This window comes from Etheostoma spectabile, chromosome 5 (genome assembly GCF_008692095.1).
Source record: "Etheostoma spectabile isolate EspeVRDwgs_2016 chromosome 5, UIUC_Espe_1.0, whole genome shotgun sequence".
In the NCBI taxonomy this organism is placed as follows: Eukaryota; Metazoa; Chordata; class Actinopteri; order Perciformes; family Percidae; genus Etheostoma; species Etheostoma spectabile.
Window position 1 is genome coordinate 34,608,705 of NC_045737.1, and position 18,762 is coordinate 34,627,466.

The window sequence follows — 18,762 nt, forward strand, 5'->3', positions numbered from 1 at the left end:
ACACCTGGCAGCCAAGCAAACCCTACGTCTCTTTCTGCAATGATAGATTTAATAAATGTTTTATAGAATATGACAAAAAGAGCCTATACCTATGACGCATACCTTTGAGGCTGAGTCAACTGCAACCGCCTGCGTTTGAGTCCGGCCCGGGGCCATTAGCTGCATGTCTTCCCCTTTCTCCACCCTGCCTTTGACTGTCTCTCTCACTATCATCCAATCAGAAAGGCCTTGGAGTCAGCATCTAGTGGCCCTATATGAAATTGCAGTTTAAACACTTAGCAGTGATTGATTGATTGATTGATTGATTGATTGCTTACTTGATAGTGTTTGGTACGCCATTCTTCCTAAGAATGAAACGGAAAAAAAGGAGAGGAAGCAAAGCTTAACTTTTTGTCCAAAACCAAAACCAGCTTTCAGGTGAGTCTCAGCCAAACAGACACAGTTTTATGCAGAACTTGGAGTTACCGTCCAGTACATTTAAAACCCTCTTCTCTTTAGCCACAGAGTGATAACCACACACATACTCCTAAGGATTTTTTCATCCTCCATACTTCTTTTCCTCTCTTTCTTTGCCTTGATTTTCTCCCCTTCTCTACTACCTTTCCTCTCCTGCTGCCCTTCTCTATTTGTCTGCTTCCCTCCCCTTGTGCTTTATCAATATCTATACACCTACCCTCTTTAAACTCTCTTCTCTATTATTCTTCTACTTTCCCCTTCCTCTTCCACCAGGACGTTCACACGTCAGATGAGTCCGACTGTGATGACGACCTGGACCCAAAAACTGGCATGGAGGTACCCACAAGCAATCCTTATTTGTTCAGGGAAAAGAAATGCGTGGAGTTACAAAAGACAGATTATTTTATATTTAACAACATTTTAAACAAGCAAGCAGTGGCAGAGAATAAAAGTTTCAAAGTCAGTGTGAACAGAAAACATACATTTTAAAAAACAAAAAAACAAATACTGTGTTTAATGGGTATTATGGATAGTAAACTTTAACTTTGACCTCATCTATTTTTCAGCTTCTCAACCCAAACTTCATCCAGCAAGGTAAAGTGTGTGTGTGTGTGTGTGTGTGTGTGTGTGTGTGTGTGTGTGTGTGTGTGTGTGTGTGTGTGTGTGTGTGTGTGTGTGTGTGTGTGTGTGTGTGTGTGTGTGTGTGTGTTTTATAGGAGGTGTGCGTATTCACAATGATTAATGGGCTTCTGTCAAAGAGACTCCTGCACACACCTCACCAACTGCAGAGCATAATAGAAGTCCCCAATGCTATTTTAACTTCCATTTCTGGTAACTATAGCAAGCCTCAAAACTTTAATTGTTTTGGCAGCATGCATGCTTGATGAATTATGTCAGAATCAGTCTGGTTACCACCGGTCTGATTCCTAAAGCTGGGCTGCTCTCTGGGTCCACGTCCACATCAAATGGCCTCCATGTGAACCAGGTGACCTTTTATCTATCTAGTGCCAGAACACAGCGGAGAATGCCGACACTGGGCCAGCATTAAGCCCGATTTGGCTAGTTAGGTGTTATGTTTTTGTGAGGCATTTTAAGGCTTTAGTATGTTTGTTTTTTGTTTTTTTAATATGATGGAAGTGAGTAAAAGCATTTAGCAAAATGTCGTCACTTGGAGATGTTTTGGAGTGGTTTCTGGGACACCAGTGATACCAAATTCTGAAAACTCCCTAGCTCCCATTAGGTTAGTGTTGCATAAGGCGTGTCTTAGTTATTAGTTTTCAAATGTGAAAATGTTTTTTTAGAACAATGTTTGAACTGGTGTAGTTTGTGTTCTAATCGCATGCTAAACAAGCACATTTTCAGAAACTGTAAGAACATGGGTTTCAAATGAAGTTGCAGACATGCATGGCCTTGCTGTTTTTTCTGTTATTAGTCTCTCCAGTAAAGCATTACTGTCTACTGGTGTGACTGGGACCAGATGGGAAAAAAACTGAGTCATGTTAACAACCCGGAAGGCCTCATTTTCCACATATAATAGCATAATATATGAAATACATGATGGTACATTTGTTTAAAACTAGAAGTTGGAAGTGCACTGTGATGTGTTTCCTGCCTGCAGTGGCTCCAGAGTTCCTCGTCCCTCTGTCAGACGTGGTGTGTGCATTTGGGGAGACCGTGGTCCTCTGCTGTAAAGTCTGTGGACGACCCAAACCCTCCGTCACCCTGAAGGGCCCCGACCAGAACCCAGTGACCAGCAACAATCGCTTCACCATAGACATCAGGTAACGACAAATGCATGTGTGCATGTGCGTGCAGTTTCCTCTGTTTTACACTGACTGTAGTGGTTCAAATTCCTACAGTGTTACATTTTCCATTCAATTTTATTTATAGAGTCAAATCACAACAGGCGTTATGTCAGGACACCTTTACAGATAGAGCAGGTCTAGCCCACATGCTATAATTTACAAAGACCCAATAACTCTCCGCCTAAGAGCAAGCATTTGGGCGACAGTGGCGAGGACAAGCTTTATTTTTTTAAATATTTTGTTATGGGCAGAAACCTCAGACAGACCCGGACTCTCTTCTCCGCCATCTGCCGCTGCCAGTTGGGACACAGAGACACATATACTCGGAGAAATAAGATTCATAATATATATAGCAGTAGTACGATGACACCAGCTACTACAATAAATATAACTATGACTAGAAATAATAGCAGGGCATAGCAGGGCATAGCAGGGCGTTGAGCAGGACCACAGCAGCAACTGCAAGCACAGTTTAGGTGTCACCCCAATCCATGGAAAACTGCAAGGTGACAGAATATAAGGGCTGAGCTCCCCGGAGCTGATTCAGTACCCAGCATTACTGGGACATGGATGCACACAGGTGGTAAAAGAGAGAACCTCAGTGTGTCCATTACTCTTGTCATTTACCGTTTGTGCCCGGCTGCTTTCTTCACATCATCCCCCCCGCCCCCCTTCTCTTTCCTTTCGTCCATGTCTAATCCTACTCCTCCCTTTCTTCTCCTCCACCACTTCTTACTTGTTTCCTCAATCCTGGCGCCTTCATACTTTCCAGGGATTCAGGCGACATCTTGCTGAAGATCTGTAATCTGATGCCTCAAGACACCGGGATCTATACCTGCGTTGCTGTTAACGACCACGGCTCTGCCTCCTCCTCCGCCTCCATTAAAGTGCAAGGTAACACTGGATTAAAAGGAGCAGCATTTCACCTTTAAAAAAAAACAGTAACCCCCCGGTCAGCACTAGATAGTCAAGTACTGAGGAAATTCGAAATACATGTGAGGGTGTAGTAGAAACCTGTAATGGCTTATATAAAAAAACACCCCCCCAAGGACACACCAACTGTAGACATATTTTCATTGTCGGTTAATCTGTCGAGTATTACGATCTTGATTAATCGGTTAGTTGTTAATAAAATGGTGAAACATGTGGATCAGTGTTTTCCAAAACCCAAAATAAGTGAAGACAAAAACTCACAATAGGGAAGCTGGAATCAGAACGTGTACCCATTCACGGATTCTGCAGTTTTACTTGAGATGTTAAACAGAGACTAACAGAGCAGCTGCGGTGGTTTGCTGACTCTATGTCTGTTCGGTCTCCTGCAGGTATCCCAGCAGCCCCTGGGAGACCGGTGGCCCAGGAGGCCAGCAGCACGGCAGTGATGATCCACTGGCCGCCTCCGGCTTCATCAGCTCACTGTGCTGCCAGCAGCTACACTGTGGAGTACAGACAGGAAGGTAAGGGGGGGCGGTGTGTGTGTGTGTGTGTGTGTGAGTGAGTGAGTGAGTGTGAGAGAGACTGGGTGGATTTTTCCTGTTGAAATAGTCCGAGGTTAAACCTTTTCTCCTCTCTCCCCCTCAGACTCGTTGCTATGGCAGCAGGTGGCCAGCAGCAGAGAGGAGTGTGTCCAGATCGACACGCTGATCCCCGGAGGTCACTATCAGTTCAGAGTGCGGGCCTCCAACCGCTGGGGGATCGGCCCCCCATCCGAGCCCTCAAACATGGTCACCCTGCCCAGTAGCAGTACGTCTGCACACACACACACACACACACACACACACAGTTTCATAACCACAGACAACATCAAAGGAATGGATGGATGGATAGATAGATAGGTAGATAGATAGATAGATAGGTAGATAGACATAGATAGATGGATGGATGGATGGATGGATGGATAGATAATTTTATTAATCCCAAAAATGGGAAATATCATATATATCATGAAATATCATGAAATATCATATACAGAATATACATGCTATAATAGGATATGTCATACATGAAATGATAAATAGGATAGAATAAAGAATAAATATTTACTGCTACTCATTTACGTTGACAAGTGTCAAGTCACAATGAAAAGCCAAACGTTAAATGGAAATTGAAAAGTTGAATCTTAAAATGTCAAACAGCAATTTCCAAATGTAAAATGCAAAAGATAAAAATTGAAAATTATAAAGTGCAAAGACATAAAACAAGTGATTTCTTTTTTTTTTTTTTACTTGAGATTTAAATTTAAGTATTTCCATTTAAGCTTTTCTAATTTCCATTTTGAGTTTCATATTTGATGTTTCTCTCAATCAATAAAAGAGTTCAGTTTTTGCGCATGTTTTCTTTTTCAAATTTTAATTATGGCATGATTTTTCCTAATAGCATAGTAAAATAATAATATTTTTAATTTGATTTTTTTGATTTTTTTTCTCTTTGGACTTTTCAATTTGAATTATGAATACATATTTCCATTTCATACATGGCAGTGTCGTGTCACTCTTGTGTAAATACTTTCAAGTAAAGTGTAACCTAAAACAGTTAAACGGGTTAATCCTCCCTTGGTCTGCTCTGTCCCGGTCCAGACTCGGGGTTTGATGGAACAGGGATCCAGTGGAAAGAAAACTTTGACTCGACCTTCTCTGAGATCTCTGAGATTGGGAGGTAAACCGTCGCAAATCACTGAGTTTTGAAGCAATGTCTTTTACAACCCAAAATTGATTTTCAGCCCAGCTGTTGAGAAGTGTGTGTGTGCGTGCGTGTGTGTGTGTGTGTGTGTGTGTGTGTGTGTGTGTGTGTATTCAGCCTCTCTTCTGCTTGTTTGTTTCACCAGGGGACGGTTTTCAGTGGTGAGGAAATGTCTCAACAAGTCCACAAAGAAAGAGGTAGGCCGTCCCTGACAGTTTGATCGGTTGTTGTTAACCTGTTGTTGTAAAGTGTGTTTTACTCTTTACCGTTCAGTGTTTAGCTGAAGTGTTCAGGTGTCTGGAGTTGCAGTGAATCCATTTTAGCATTCTTGTTTTTCAGTTATAAGAAAAGTTATTTTATGGCTATATATATTTCACGTTACCATTTAAAATGTAATGAATTTATTGTGCGTTGACATTTAGGATGCAGTTTGGTCTATTTATGTGTTTTAAGATGCACTTACACATTTTAATAAGTATATTTTATTCCCAAAGTATTACTGTTCATCTTTAGTAGATTTTAAAGGTCCAGCGTGTAACGTTTTTAGTTGTTCATTATCAAAAATCGGTGTTGCTCGTTAACAAACTCATCCTTTTTAATGAATATTGACCACCACCATCAATTCCAAATTTTCCTACTGGCTTGAAATTTTGCTTTTTCATTTTCATGAACTGGGGTAGACGGTCCATATTCATGCGCAATCTTGAAATACATAAGCCGGTAAGGTACATATGGGACATACTGCTCCGCCATTGGCTTTTTCTGCTGTCACATGACTAACTCACAGGTGCTGCTAATCTGCTAAAGGGTATGGTTGCCCCGGCAAGTTTGAAGAAGGAAACATGGCTAACATCAACAAGACAGTTTGTAGTACTCACCAAATCTTTAGATGGATAGATCACATCGGGGCTTTTTGAAGAGTAAAGGCTACCGTAGCTGTGATATTTGCTTTGAACTGTATGGTGCAAAAGAGCTGATTCCGATATATGATCTCAATACTAGATGGGAGACATTGCTACACATTGGACTTTTAAGAAGAAGTAGTTTTTAAACATTTCTACTTGTTTTCGTATGTGTTGTGTTTCAGGTTAAAGTGAAGAATTCATTTCTAGAAAATAGCAGCATATCTGTATTTCTCACTTTGAACTTGCATGTTTCAGTTTGCAGTGAATTTTGTGTTTCAGTGTGTCGTTCTTCTGTTCAGGTTGCGGTTAAATTTGTGAGTAAGAAGATGCAGAAGAAGGAGCAGGTGGCTCACGAGGCAGACGTCCTCCGGCACGTACAGCACCACCAGCTGGTGGCGCTGTTGGACACGTACGAGTCTCCCACCTCTCTGATGCTGATCCTGGAGCTGTGAGTCCGACTGAATCAAAGCAACTCTCGCTTTAAGAATCAAACTAAGTCCCATTTACACAGTTAACTTATGATTGATTAATTGTTCAGCAAATGTTTTTGGGGGATTTTGCTTTCTGTAATAGGGTTGTAAGGTTGTTTATTAAAAAAAATAGATTAAGAACACTTTGATAAGGGTATGGACATTTCAAAAAGGGTAGGACCTAAAAAGCATTTTGCTTCTTTGTAATCCCTTAGGACAAGAGCAATTGTATTGTTGTTTTAGTTTTTATACATATTTATATATGTGTGTTCAAAATACAATCCTATTCATTCCAGTTTTAATCTAATGGTTTGTGTGGTGGTGTGTGTGTGGTGGGTTGTGTGTGTGTGTGTGTGTGTGTGTGGTGTGTGTGTGTGTGTGTGTGTGTGTGTGGTGTGTGTGTGTGTGTTGTGTGTGTGTGTTGTGTCTCAGCTTAGGCGGTCGTTTGCTCGATTACCTGTTTGCCCCCGATGAGCTGATGGAGGAGAAGGTGGCTTCTTCATCAGAGAGACACTAGAGGCCCTGCAGCACCTTACACCTGCAGAGTGGCACACCTGATCTGAAGGGGAGACCTATGTGTGTGTCTGTGTGCGCTGTGTGTGGTTCAGTACCAATTGGAAGGTTGGTGGTTCAATCCCTGGCCCTGCAGTCACATGTCGAAGTGAACTGAACCCGAATGGCTCCCGGTGCTGCTTCTTCGGTGTGTAAATGTTTGTGAATGTGTATCTCATGAGCTGGTGGCACGTTGTATGGTGGCAGCCTTGAAACCAATATTAAAAAGACTAATACATCTGATTGACAAAGAGCTGTGGCACTGTTCACTCAAAAAAAAAAAAAAAAAAATTAAAAAAAAACGTTGTTTGTGGCGGCTTCGGCCACAGTGTATGAATGTGTGTGTGAATGGTTCCTGTACAATGTAAAAGCTTTGAGTAGTCCTTGAGTATATAAATACAACCCATATATATTTAAATGAGTAAAGTCTGATTTGAACTGCTATCAGTGGACTGAACTTTTTTGTTAGTTATAATTATGACTGACATTTATAACTGGTCTTTATAAGATTCATTTATTTGATCAGGAGAATGCACAATAATCAACATTTCTGTAAATGTGCCAGTGTTAGCCAGTCGGCTAATTATCAACTGTAGTCCTAGTTACCTAGCATGCATTCTTTATGGTGGAGGAACACGGGGAAAATTATACATATATATATATATATACATATATATATATATATATACATATATCCATATATCCAGAGGTTCAATCCTTTTTGCAGCAGCCGTGGGTTCAATTCCGACCTGCAGCCCTTTTCTGCATGTCATTCCCTCTCTCTCGCCCTTTTCATGCCTAAAACTGTCCTGCTAAATAAAGGCATAAAATGCAAAAGAAATCTAAAAATAAAAAAAAGTTACCTGAGTAAAAGTATGTAAGTAAGCATCAGGTTATTACACTTTAAGTATTAAAAAGTAAAAGTACTTAATACAGAAGAATCCTCACATTTTAGAAAACTGTAAAATGATCCAAACAGTTCTGTCAATCAAGTGTTTAATAGTCTAATCATTTCAGCTGGACTTTTTGGCCGCTATATTGTTGGGTGGTTCAATGCAAAAAAAAACATTGTCTTTTTATAAACGACATGTGTTTTGTGTGAAAAAATCTTAATTTGTAAAGCAACTAGTAACTAAAGCTGTCAGATTAATGTAGTGGAGTAAAAAGTACAATAATTCTCTCTAAAATGTAGCGGAGTAGAAAGTGGCATGAAAAGAAAAGACTCAAGTACACTACAAGTACCTCAAATTGGTGCTTGAGTAAATTTACTTAGTCACAGTCCACCACTGCTCTTTGTGAGGCAGTTAATGTCTATTTTACTATATGTTCTATTTATCAGTACCTTGTTACCCATATTTAAAATTATGGAGATGCAATTTGAAACATTTTGTCATTTGTTTAGAGGAATCATCTGTATTAATAACATCAAATCATTAACTCTCATCTGATTGTGAATCTGCTCCTCTGTCTTGCAGCCTGAGAACATCATGGTGGACCTCGGCTCTCCCACCCCGGGGATCAAACTCATCGACCTGGGCGATGCCGTGCAGCTGTCCGCCCACCGCCGGTACGTCCACCTCTTGCTCGGAAACCCGGAGTTCGCTGCGCCCGAGCTCATCCGGGGCACGCCGGTCTCTGTCGCGACAGACGTGTGGAGCGTCGGCGTGCTGTCCTACGTGATGCTCAGTGGCGTTTCCCCGTTTCTGGACGAATCACCGGAGGAAACCTGCGTCAACATCTGCCGCCTGGACTTCTGCTTCCCGGACGAATACTTCCACGACGTGAGCCAGGCGGCGAGGGATTTTGTGTCCTCTGCGCTGCAGCAGGATCCCAGGAAAAGGCCGAGCGCTACCTCCTGTCTGCAGCACCCGTGGGTGGGCCGCGGGGGTGCACACGGTGGGGAGTACTCCAAGACGCCCCTGGACACCACACGGTTGGCCACATTCATTGACCGAAGGAGACAGCTGCACGACGTTCGGCCCATCACGAATATCAAAGGGCTGGTGAGCAGCAGCATGGGCAACACACCGTGACAGTCAGAGGCTCGGAGTGTGTGAACACTCACTAACAATCCATCTGGGACCACCAGGGCACCCTCAATAACATTACGAAAATATTAGAAGCATTTAATTATCTGTATTTATTAATGTGCAAGTGGGAAAGGGAGTTGGTTGCCTGAATCCTTCCTGTGGCACCATGAGTCCACGGCTGTATGATATTTAATCACTGACTAACACTTTGATCTTTGGCCGTGTATCAACCATTAATTACATGTAGTCTTGCTTTTGCCAGACAGCAGTCCGGGATGGAAGAGAAGCGTTTCTCTGGTTTATTGGTATTTCTTTAAGCCAATCACAACCGTCTCTGAAAGAAACTTGTTCTGGTGGAACATGTGTACGTTCAAAAGTTCTTTTAGTCGTGCAACAAAAAACTCAGATTGGACAGATAGTCTAGCTAGCTGTCTGGATTTACCCTGCAGAGATCTGAGGACCAGGTAACCATAGTCCTCAGATTGGACAGATAGTCTAGCTAGCTGTCTGGATTTACCCTGCAGAGATCGGAGGACCAGGTAACCATAGTCCTCAGATTGGACAGATAGTCTAGCTAGCTGTCTGGATTTACCCTGCAGAGACCTGAGGACCAGGTAAACATAGTCCTCAGATTGGACAGATAGTCTAGCTAGCTGTCTGGATTTCCCCTGCAGAGATCGGAGGACCAGGTAACCATAGTCCTCAGATTGGACAGATAGTCTAGCTAGCTGTTTGGATTTACCCTGCAGAGACTTGAGGACCAGGTAACCATAGTCCTCAGATTGGACAGATAGTCTAGCTAGCTGTCTGGATTTACCCTGCAGAGACCTGAGGACCAGGTAAACATAGTCCTCAGATTGGACAGATAGTCTAGCTAGCTGTCTGGATTTCCCCTGCAGAGATCTGAAGAGGCAGTTAACCATAGTCCTCAGAAATCCACCAGAGTTTAAAATTCCAACACAAAGAAAGCGTTAGGTAACGGATACCTGGCCGAAAAGAAGAACATACGGCAAAATTTCAGGCGGCAAGGGAGCCATCCCAGAAGTGGAAAGTTGTGGATATAGACCAATCACATGTGAAGCTGGTCTCGTTTACTGCCCAGAACACCCCCCTCCCCCCACCCACCCCCCACCCCCGTAAAGAACCCAAAGAAACGACCTCAAAGTTAAAAAAAAAAAAAAAACACTGTGAGCAGGCATAATGGCAACATGTTAATTTATATTTGTAATGTTTATTTTTCCAGGGACAGATGATATATTGGAGGCATTTGAACATTACGTTACGAGCTAATTGTATCTTGTCTCTTTCACTTGGATCTGCAGAAGGCTGTTGGTGCTGTTGCTCAGGAGCACTGCGGCAGGGATCGGCCTCACTAGCCAACTGGCCCGCAGAATCCCACTCACCGAGAAGCATTACACGGCCCATGCTCAGCTAGCATGCTTTGGCTAACACTACTGAATATATATGTAAAAGCGTTGAGTGTGAGTTCCTGACCTGTGATATCACAGGCGTAATTTATGGAAGGGTATGTGAGATTATTTACAACCAATAATAATGACCAACAATCAAAACTGGCGGGATAATGACGTCAAAGAGTGTAAATGCTGTGGCAGGCAAATATTTAAGATGTGCATGTTTCCTAAAAAAAAAGAAAAAGAAACGTGTAATGTTTTGAAATTGCAGAAAGTTTTGAACAATACAGCCAATTAATACATTTGTAATAATAATATTTACATGAATGAAGACATTTGCATGCAGAAAAGGCACAAATTGTCGCAGAAAAATCCACCAGAATGCTGGAAATGAAGCATTTGATGCACACATTCTTCTGGGGGATGACCATCAGAAACCCCAGGTATAATCTGTCCCACTTAATGTTGAAACAAATATTTTCGCTAGATAGGTGGAGATCTCTCCCCCCCCCCCCCCCCCCCCCCCCCCCCCCCCACCCCACCAATGTTGAACCCAAAGTTACACCCTTGTGTGAAATCATAGAGGTAGTTTGAATTAGTCTCAGGAGGAACTCTCATCGAGGATTACAGAGTCTGAACAGTTTCAAAGGGAATCTGACTGATCGCCGCCATTCAACATTTTATTTGCTGTTCTGATCCTGGGTCAGTGTGTTGCTCAAGAACACTAAAACAGGATTATGAGGATTGATCCTGGGACTGTCACTGCATATGACTTAAAGCCTGTCTCACTCAAAAGCTTCAGTAACAAAAAGACAGCTGTTGTTGTGACGGGGGATTTCAGCAGAGCCATCAAGAATGTCATCAAAAACTTAACGAATGCAATTTCAACGTAACAAGCAGACATTTGACTTCATTGCTTGGATGTTCTGCTAAATCTAGTCTTGAAAAGTGTGGTGATCTGTTAAGGGAACAGTCCACATCCCCACTAATTTACAACATTATAAATTCTTCTTGCTTGTCTAAATCACTGGTAAAAAAACAAATCTTCTCCACGTAGGTAATAGATTACAAAAAGTTTCTCCTAAAGAAGAAAAAGCAAAAAAAACCTGGACTTAAATACGATATTCATGTAATTTTTTTTTTGTCCATTTGGCATGAAGCATAACAGCCCACTTATGTCACCATGGTGGAATTCCTGTACATAAACAACTGTACCTGTGTTTTAAAGCGCCAACATGGAAAGCTTCTTGGACTGGACGCTGCAGCCCTGAACCCTTGCTATGGTATGCCTTTAATTTATGGATTGTTTCTTTATTTCAAGGCTGCAGTTGAGAGTGCAAGTGTAATTGCAATGGTGACCCGGAGCAGTGTGGCCTGCGCTAAGTAGAGTTGACGTACGATGAGTACATCAAAGTCACTGAACAGCTGCTGGACTGTGCAGCGGCTGAGTTTACATTGTGAAAAGGGTTGTAGTGAACTGCTAGAGTTTACATCAAACCACCGAGGGATCCGCACTGTACCGAACTGTCGTGAACTACAATAAACTGGGTTGAAATGGGCACTTCTAGCCGGTAACATCGCTACACAGGACTCCTGGACCTTCCACAGGAACATGGAGAAGGCCCCGTGGAGACGGACTATCAGAATATATGAGTTTGCATCAGTGTTTACAAATTCTTTGTCCCAAAAATTTGCTTAGGTAGTTTACAAAAAAAGTAGAATAATCAGGGAAACCCTGCATGTAAATTCACCAAGGATGGTTTAGAAATTATTATTTAAACAGAAAACCTTTTACATTTTGTGTTCTTTTCTGTTTGTACAGTTATTTACCAAAACCAGCCACTGTGGCGAGTAACCAACCATAGTGTGTGGGTCCTGTTCATTTGTCTTGTAAAATAGTTTATGTGGCTGCTGAATCGGTCTTGAATGGGAATTTACGGTCCTGTTTCTACTGATGAATGTAAAAAAAATGTAGAATGTGTTGCCATCACAAGTGCTGTCCTCTGCTTTCAGCAAATGCTTTCGCTTTTAAAATGCTCCCTTGTGACCATTTTGCATCCTTACCTGCCCCGCGAGGATTCAGTGTACTACAATAGTATTCATGTTTCATGCAGCCAGGGATGCAGAATGGTGCAAATGTAACTTCCCCCTCTGATGTCCAGTACTGCAGCATCCTGTGAGTATTTTGTGTTTATCAGTGCAGCTGTGTCGAGACGCATTCAGGGACCAGTGAGTCAGCAGCGTTCTGCTGTTTCATCTTCTCAGCAGGGACTTTGAATCAGGAAAGTTGAAGATTTAAACTTCCCAAAGGAAAGCGACCCCTCCAGGTTGTAAAAACAAGGTTTTTTTTTTTTGCTTTCAAGGCCTTCATTTGTTTATTTATGCATGAAAGGGAGGGGGAGAGAGGGGGGACGACATGCAACAAAGGGCTGCAGGTTGACCCATGCGGCCGCTGCGGCGAGGACTAAGCCTCTGTACATCCGGCGCACGCTCTACCAGTAGAGCCACCCGGGCGCCCCGGAAACCCTTTCTCTGCTGTATACTGAGGGAAATCTCATCATGACGCATGACAGCAAACTCTGTAGACAAAACACAGCATTACCTTCTCCTCGTGATACAGCTTTGTGTTAAATGGCTTAAAATAAATGTGAAAAGTACGTACAGTTTACTGCTAACTGGATCAACTAACACACTGATGGCAACACGCTGTTGACATCAGTACTAAAACAGTCCACTCATTAAAAATCTGTCATCTTGGTCAGCTGTGGAGACTCTAAGTGTTCAATATTAAATAAACACTTTCATTTTCATTAGGAAAGATTTAAAAACAGACTAAAAGAAAACAAACCATTGGAATTAAGTTAAAATGACATGAGGTAATAAAGAAATATGCAAGTTTATTTCACAATATGATACGTACATTTTAATTTAATGATTTAATATTGTACACTTTCAGTCTCCATACTTTGACGCCTAATAGCAGTGAAATTCCAAGTTGTTTCTCTTGAATAGAAAACAACCAATCGCCAGTTAACATGGCTGCCACAGGACTCTCACTGCCTTCAAGTTGTTCATTTTCACTGGATAATAAACAAATCTTTACCCTTGCTAACAATTAAAGGTGATCCAAAATTCCCTTAAGAAAGAAAACGTATGTCGTTTATGAAAGACAAACAATAAGGAAGATGAAAGTCAGAACAAACATGACACAGGTCCGTCTCTGCTGGTTTCCATGATCTTTTTACGAGCCTGAGCCCTTCATTTACTCTGTTTACATTTTAACTGAAAAAGTAAAATATGCGCTCTGCATTGTGGTATTTTAGCACTCAGGGTCTCCATAAGGCATAAAGTATAGCCCAGCGTTCAAAGCTCGTCATTTTCCAGCAACTCACCAGAATAGTTAAAGGTGCCCTGCCACACAAAACAGTTTTTACTTGCATTTTTTGAAATATGTTAGGTACATATGTGTTTGTGTTATGTCGTGAATGTGAAGATGAACTGCTACCTCCTCTGTCAGCTCTAGACACCGAAAAGAAATAAGAGGAGAAATCAGGCCAATCACAACAGCTGGTCAGTCTGACGTCATGCTGCCTGAACTCATTACGATTCATGAGCTCGCCCAGTTGCGCTGGGCAAAGGATAATCATAGCCAGGCTCTCATTGGCTAGCTGTTAGCCAATCAGAGTCAAGCAGCTTAGCTGGTTGAATATCAATGAGAACTGGCACAAATCAAACTGGGTCTTCCTGGAGGATTTTTACACCACGCTAGAATGGCTGGAAACAAGGTAACCAAGGAGTCCATGGTAGAACCACAGACATTACCACAAAGTAATTAATTAGGGTGGCAGGGCACCTTTTAAGCTTTAGTGAGGTCTGTATTTCTGTCTTGCAAAATTGCTAACAGTTTCCTGTAAAGACAATCAATCAAAGCAACCTCTGGAGTGAGATTGTTCTTTAAATTTCTGGTCTGCCCATCTGGATTTAAACTGGCAAAGGAAATATAAAAGAAGTTTGATTATGCAGTTTCCTAGTGGTGTACAGTATGTTAAGTACTGGTTCTGTCTAAAGCCAGTACAACTTCCCCCTCTGGTTTCACTTAACCTGATGTTTAAGCACGGCAGAGGCTTGGATTTGACTCTGAAGAACAGAGCGGATCTGTTGGTTGTCTCAGCTACTTAGAATTCATCGATCAGGTCTGTCAGAAAGTTGGGAAGAAATTGAATCGGTCATTTCATGTTGAGTCTGTTTTTTGGGAAATTCCTGGACCCAACAAGATCAAAAAAGACAATAGAAAGAAAGTGAACAAAGACAACTTATTCAGTGATGTTTTGGTAAGACTTGGCCCTTTTATTCACATTTTGTCTTTCAGCATACAGGGAATATGTATAAGTTATAACATGGAGAAATAATTCGAAGGTCTTTCAGTCAGCTTCTAGACCTATTTTAAGAATGATATTCAACCGAATTCGCACCTGTTTGTCATGTGCTTTGCGCAGGTGGATAATATTGAAATACACATCTTTTCAAAATGCATCACTGCGTCAGAAAACGAAATGAGATTACCACCAACAGTTCAGCAGGTTGAGATGTTTTCGAGATAATCTTCACGTGTAAATATCAGTGATGAAAGAAGTATAAGTAAGTAAAAGTCCTGAATTCAAAATTTTACTTAAGTAAAAGTATTAGCATCCAAATATACCAAGGGTAAAAGTTCTTATCCTGCAGAATAGCCCATGTTCTGAAATGGGCCTTTCTGCATATTACGTTATGGGATTATAATAGTAATAAATGATGCATCAAGGTGCACGTCACTTTTAGGCCACAGCTGATGCAGTGATAGCTCGTTTTAATTACAGGCGTCATTAAACCCTCTGATCAGGCGTTTTCTGTTGTAGACACTCAAATCTTATTGTCAACAGAGTCAAACTTCAGGCCGGCGGTCCCAATCCCACAATGCATCTGTGATGGCTTGATGAGCCGCGTAGCACCGTGGTGGCTCCACCCTGTTGAATGCTAGCCCGTGTGGTGTCCTGATAGTGTTCGTGCTGAGCTTTGTTCGTAGAGAACCGTTACGCTGATGGCTTCACGTTGCTGTTCTGTATAGGCCGCCTCTTCCTACAACATGCCGGTTTGTTACTCTTTGCTAATAAACTACCTGCTTGTTGGTATTCTTGCCTCTTTCTGTCTTATCTCTGGAAACCCTTTTGGTCTCTCTCTGTGTGTGTGTGTGTGTGTGTGTGAGAGTGAGCGCCTATCTGCCTGCCTGTGTGTGTGTCCACTGTCCAACATTTAGACTTAATGTCAATAAGAGTCACTGGTTGTCTGGTTGCCTTTACAGGTTGAAATGATCAACTGATGCTTTCATTCAAAATACTTAAAACAAAGCATGTGAGTCATACCACAGAGATTCATCTTTATGTAGCTTTCACCCAACTGATTTAGTTTAGTAAGATTATAGAGAAGCTAAATACATTCACATGTCCTGAACGTTTTTAAGCTGAAATTGAAGGTGCTGTAAGCGATGTTGGGTGACGTTACTTCTTGTTGACGTCAGAAGTCTTTTCCTCCAAAAACGAGACTAGCTTGCCCTTCCCCCCTCCTTATCCCACCCCTCCCCCTCCTTATGTGCTTCCGTGCACTAACCCACCCCCCCCCCCCCCACCCTCCCACTGGTTGTGTATGCGTCGTGGTGCAGGTTGGCACAGTTTGTTTTTGTTGCCGTTTGTAGACCCTGGACTGTCTACAGAGACCACGTTTTTTTACGCGTGTGTTCTGGGGACAAGCAGCTAGCAGATGGTGAGGAGATGTCTACTGTATGTGACAACAAATGTTGTAGCCTAAAACACACGTTACATTGCTTAGAGCACCTTTAAGCTTCTAGTTTAAAATTTTCTTAAGACTCTGGGTAAACAGTTTAGTGGATTATATCAAACCCCAAACAAAAGTTAAACACACTGATTTTTCACACTGATTTTGTTGAATTGGATCAGACAGGACTACAGAACTGTTAAGTCTATAGCTGCAGGAAGTTAATAGAAAAATGTTAAAATTCACTTAAAAAGTCCGATTTAGGGAGCTGATTTTGTAACAATGCAGTAAAATGAACTGAACTCATTGCCAGACTTAGTCATAAATATCAACTCTTATGTTGTTCATAATGTGTAATGTCTTTGCTTTAAATAATGAGTCATCTGCCTTTGTGCAAGGTTCCTCTACACACATGTATTTTTCAGGTAATACAATGTCTTGAAGTCGTATAATAAGTTATACCAAGGCAGTTTTTCCATTTATTTGGAATGCATTGGTAACATAAATTATAGAAATGCAGTATTTGATGTATTCATTTTATATTCAAGCTTGTTGTAAGGACACTGTCGCACACAAACATACTCTCTCTCTATTACACACAAGCACACACACACACACACACACACACACACACACACACACACACGCTGCCCTGCTCACAGCTCAAAGCAAAATGCTGACCAGAGCTACTTTAAACTGAAAGCTGAAAACACAACAGAAGAGTGTGTGTGCAGTCACTCTCACTGCTTTTAAAAACCCCCACAGCAGCTTTTAACTTTCAGCCACTAATGCAGCTCCAGTTAATGAAATATTTGCCAGTAATCCTGTAACAAGGATGTGTGTGTGTGTGTGTGTGTGGCTTGTAGCTGTTGCTGCTGAAGGAAAGCGTTTTCACACCAGAGTAAACTGCAGGTGAATCAGATGGCAGATGTCCCTGTGAAGAGTGGAGGAGAAGGAAAACGTGGAGTCGCAAATGTGGACGTGAGTTCATTCGTGGGATTTCTTACATCATTCTTCTGTAAAGTTTATTTTAACAACAGACACTGAGATTCAATTTTTTGTTAGCTTGAACACAAAAACCCCCGAAAGAACTTCTCTGTGACACCAAAGCCTCTTTGTGAGATGACAGAAAGAAATGTGTTTGGTTGCGTTCAATTGTCCAAACGTCAACTTTCATCCAGTTTGTAAGTGTCAAAGGGGAGCTACATCGGTTTTACTTAAGCTTGTTTACAGGTATCACTACAGTGTAAGAGAAAAAAGTTGAGTAGAATTGTGGGTAATGTAGTTGCCAGGTTAGTGTGAACTATGATGTGGTATCTCTTCTGCTGTATTAATTTTTATACTATAAAAAAATGTTATGAGTCAGACAGTATTATTGGTTTACAATGCTAAATCGGCGGATTATGCACTTGCATGGTTTTCGTTTCATTTTGGAAGTCCCAGGCAAATTATGTCGTCCTGGCGATAGGAACGTCAAATCAGAAAGCTTTTATGTGTCTTCGGGGGTTATTTGCATTTCTTTAAATAGTCACAATAGTAGTTCACAATAGTCTTGGGCGGTGCTAAACTCCAGACAGTGTCGGTGGCTCTGCAAAATAGTCTCAGGAAGGAACTTGTTTTGGTGGAACATTTACTCCATGCAAAAGAGAACGCCACATAAAATATCAAGTGAAGTTCACGCTGTTCACACGGTACAGTGACGGAGCTGTGTCTTCTAGCTGGATACGTGGTTAACCATAATTTGTTCTTACCAGTCTATCGCCGTGTCCCCGCCAAAATCCCCGCCAATCGGTCCCAAAACGTCCCGGTTAGAGAGTAAATTCCATAAACATATTCTTTGTAAATATTTACAATCATTCCATGAACTAACCAAGCACGCCTGCCTTGTTGCACCATCCAGATTTCCTTCCCAGCAGTGGAATCCGTGCAAATAAAGCAAGGAGAAATAATTCAATTTCAATTCAATTTAATTTATAGTATCAATTCATAACAAGAGTTATCTCAAGACACTTTACAGATAGAGTAGGTCTAGACCACACTCCAGAATTTACAAGGACCCAACAGGTCTAGTAGTTTCCTCCAGAGCAGCAACAGGGCCACAGTGGAGAGGAAAAACTTCCTTTTAGGCAGAAACCTCGGACAGACCCAGACCCAGGCTCTTGGTAGGCGGTGTCTGACGGGCCGGTTGGGGTTACTGGAAATAACAAAAATAGAAGAAATAGTAGTTTGTAAATTAAAAGTCAGTTTCAGTCTGAACACAAACAGACAATAGAAACAATATATATCTATATATATATATATATATATATATAACTAAAACAACAGAAGTGATGATACACATGCCAAATAGCCATATTCTGACTCTTCTCTCTCTCCATCCAGATCCAACATTCTTCCTCTCCCTCCTCCTCTTCTTCCTTGCCGTCTGCGTGGCGAGGCTTTGGGAGGAAGGTGACGCTGTTGCTGCCCTACGTCTGGCCCAAAGGCAACGCAGCGCTGCAGGGACTCGTGCTGCTGTGTGTGGGCCTGCTGGCAGCAGAGCGACTGGTTAATGTGCTGGTGCCCGTTTACTCCAAGAACATTGGTAAGCACGTACAAACAGAGAACCTGATAGGACATCCTGGTCTTTCTTAGTTCACTAAATGTGT

The 18,762-nt window shown here is 41.8% G+C and overlaps 3 protein-coding genes across 4 annotated transcripts in view; all 3 read left to right on the forward strand.

Moving 5' to 3' along the window:
• kalrna (kalirin RhoGEF kinase a) overlaps positions 1–6,876 on the forward strand; it is a 179,480-nt gene extending 172,604 nt beyond the window's left edge. For both annotated transcript variants that reach the window (XM_032515387.1, XM_032515388.1), the window contains 10 exons: positions 730–792; positions 1,023–1,050; positions 2,075–2,237; positions 3,034–3,155; positions 3,584–3,715; positions 3,840–4,001; positions 4,835–4,913; positions 5,083–5,134; positions 6,142–6,295; positions 6,749–6,876. In XM_032515387.1, the coding sequence (XP_032371278.1) occupies positions 730–792; positions 1,023–1,050; positions 2,075–2,237; positions 3,034–3,155; positions 3,584–3,715; positions 3,840–4,001; positions 4,835–4,913; positions 5,083–5,134; positions 6,142–6,294 (954 nt within the window). In that variant the 3' untranslated portion in view covers position 6,295; positions 6,749–6,876. The remainder of the gene's footprint in view (positions 1–729; positions 793–1,022; positions 1,051–2,074; positions 2,238–3,033; positions 3,156–3,583; positions 3,716–3,839; positions 4,002–4,834; positions 4,914–5,082; positions 5,135–6,141; positions 6,296–6,748) is intronic.
• A 112-nt stretch (positions 6,877–6,988) lies between these two features.
• Positions 6,989–9,360, forward strand: LOC116689853 (kalirin-like). Its single transcript, XM_032516508.1, has 2 exons — positions 6,989–7,012; positions 8,340–9,360. The coding sequence occupies exons 1-2, from the start codon at positions 6,989–6,991 to the stop codon at positions 8,895–8,897; spliced, it is 582 nt and encodes a 193-aa protein (XP_032372399.1). The 3' UTR covers positions 8,898–9,360.
• Positions 9,361–16,877: 7,517 nt separating this feature from the next.
• LOC116689855 (ATP-binding cassette sub-family B member 6, mitochondrial-like) lies at positions 16,878–18,748 on the forward strand. The gene is made up of 2 exons (XM_032516509.1): positions 16,878–17,095; positions 18,497–18,748. The coding sequence occupies exons 1-2, from the start codon at positions 17,036–17,038 to the stop codon at positions 18,746–18,748; spliced, it is 312 nt and encodes a 103-aa protein (XP_032372400.1). The 5' UTR covers positions 16,878–17,035.
• Positions 18,749–18,762: the final 14 nt, after the last annotated feature.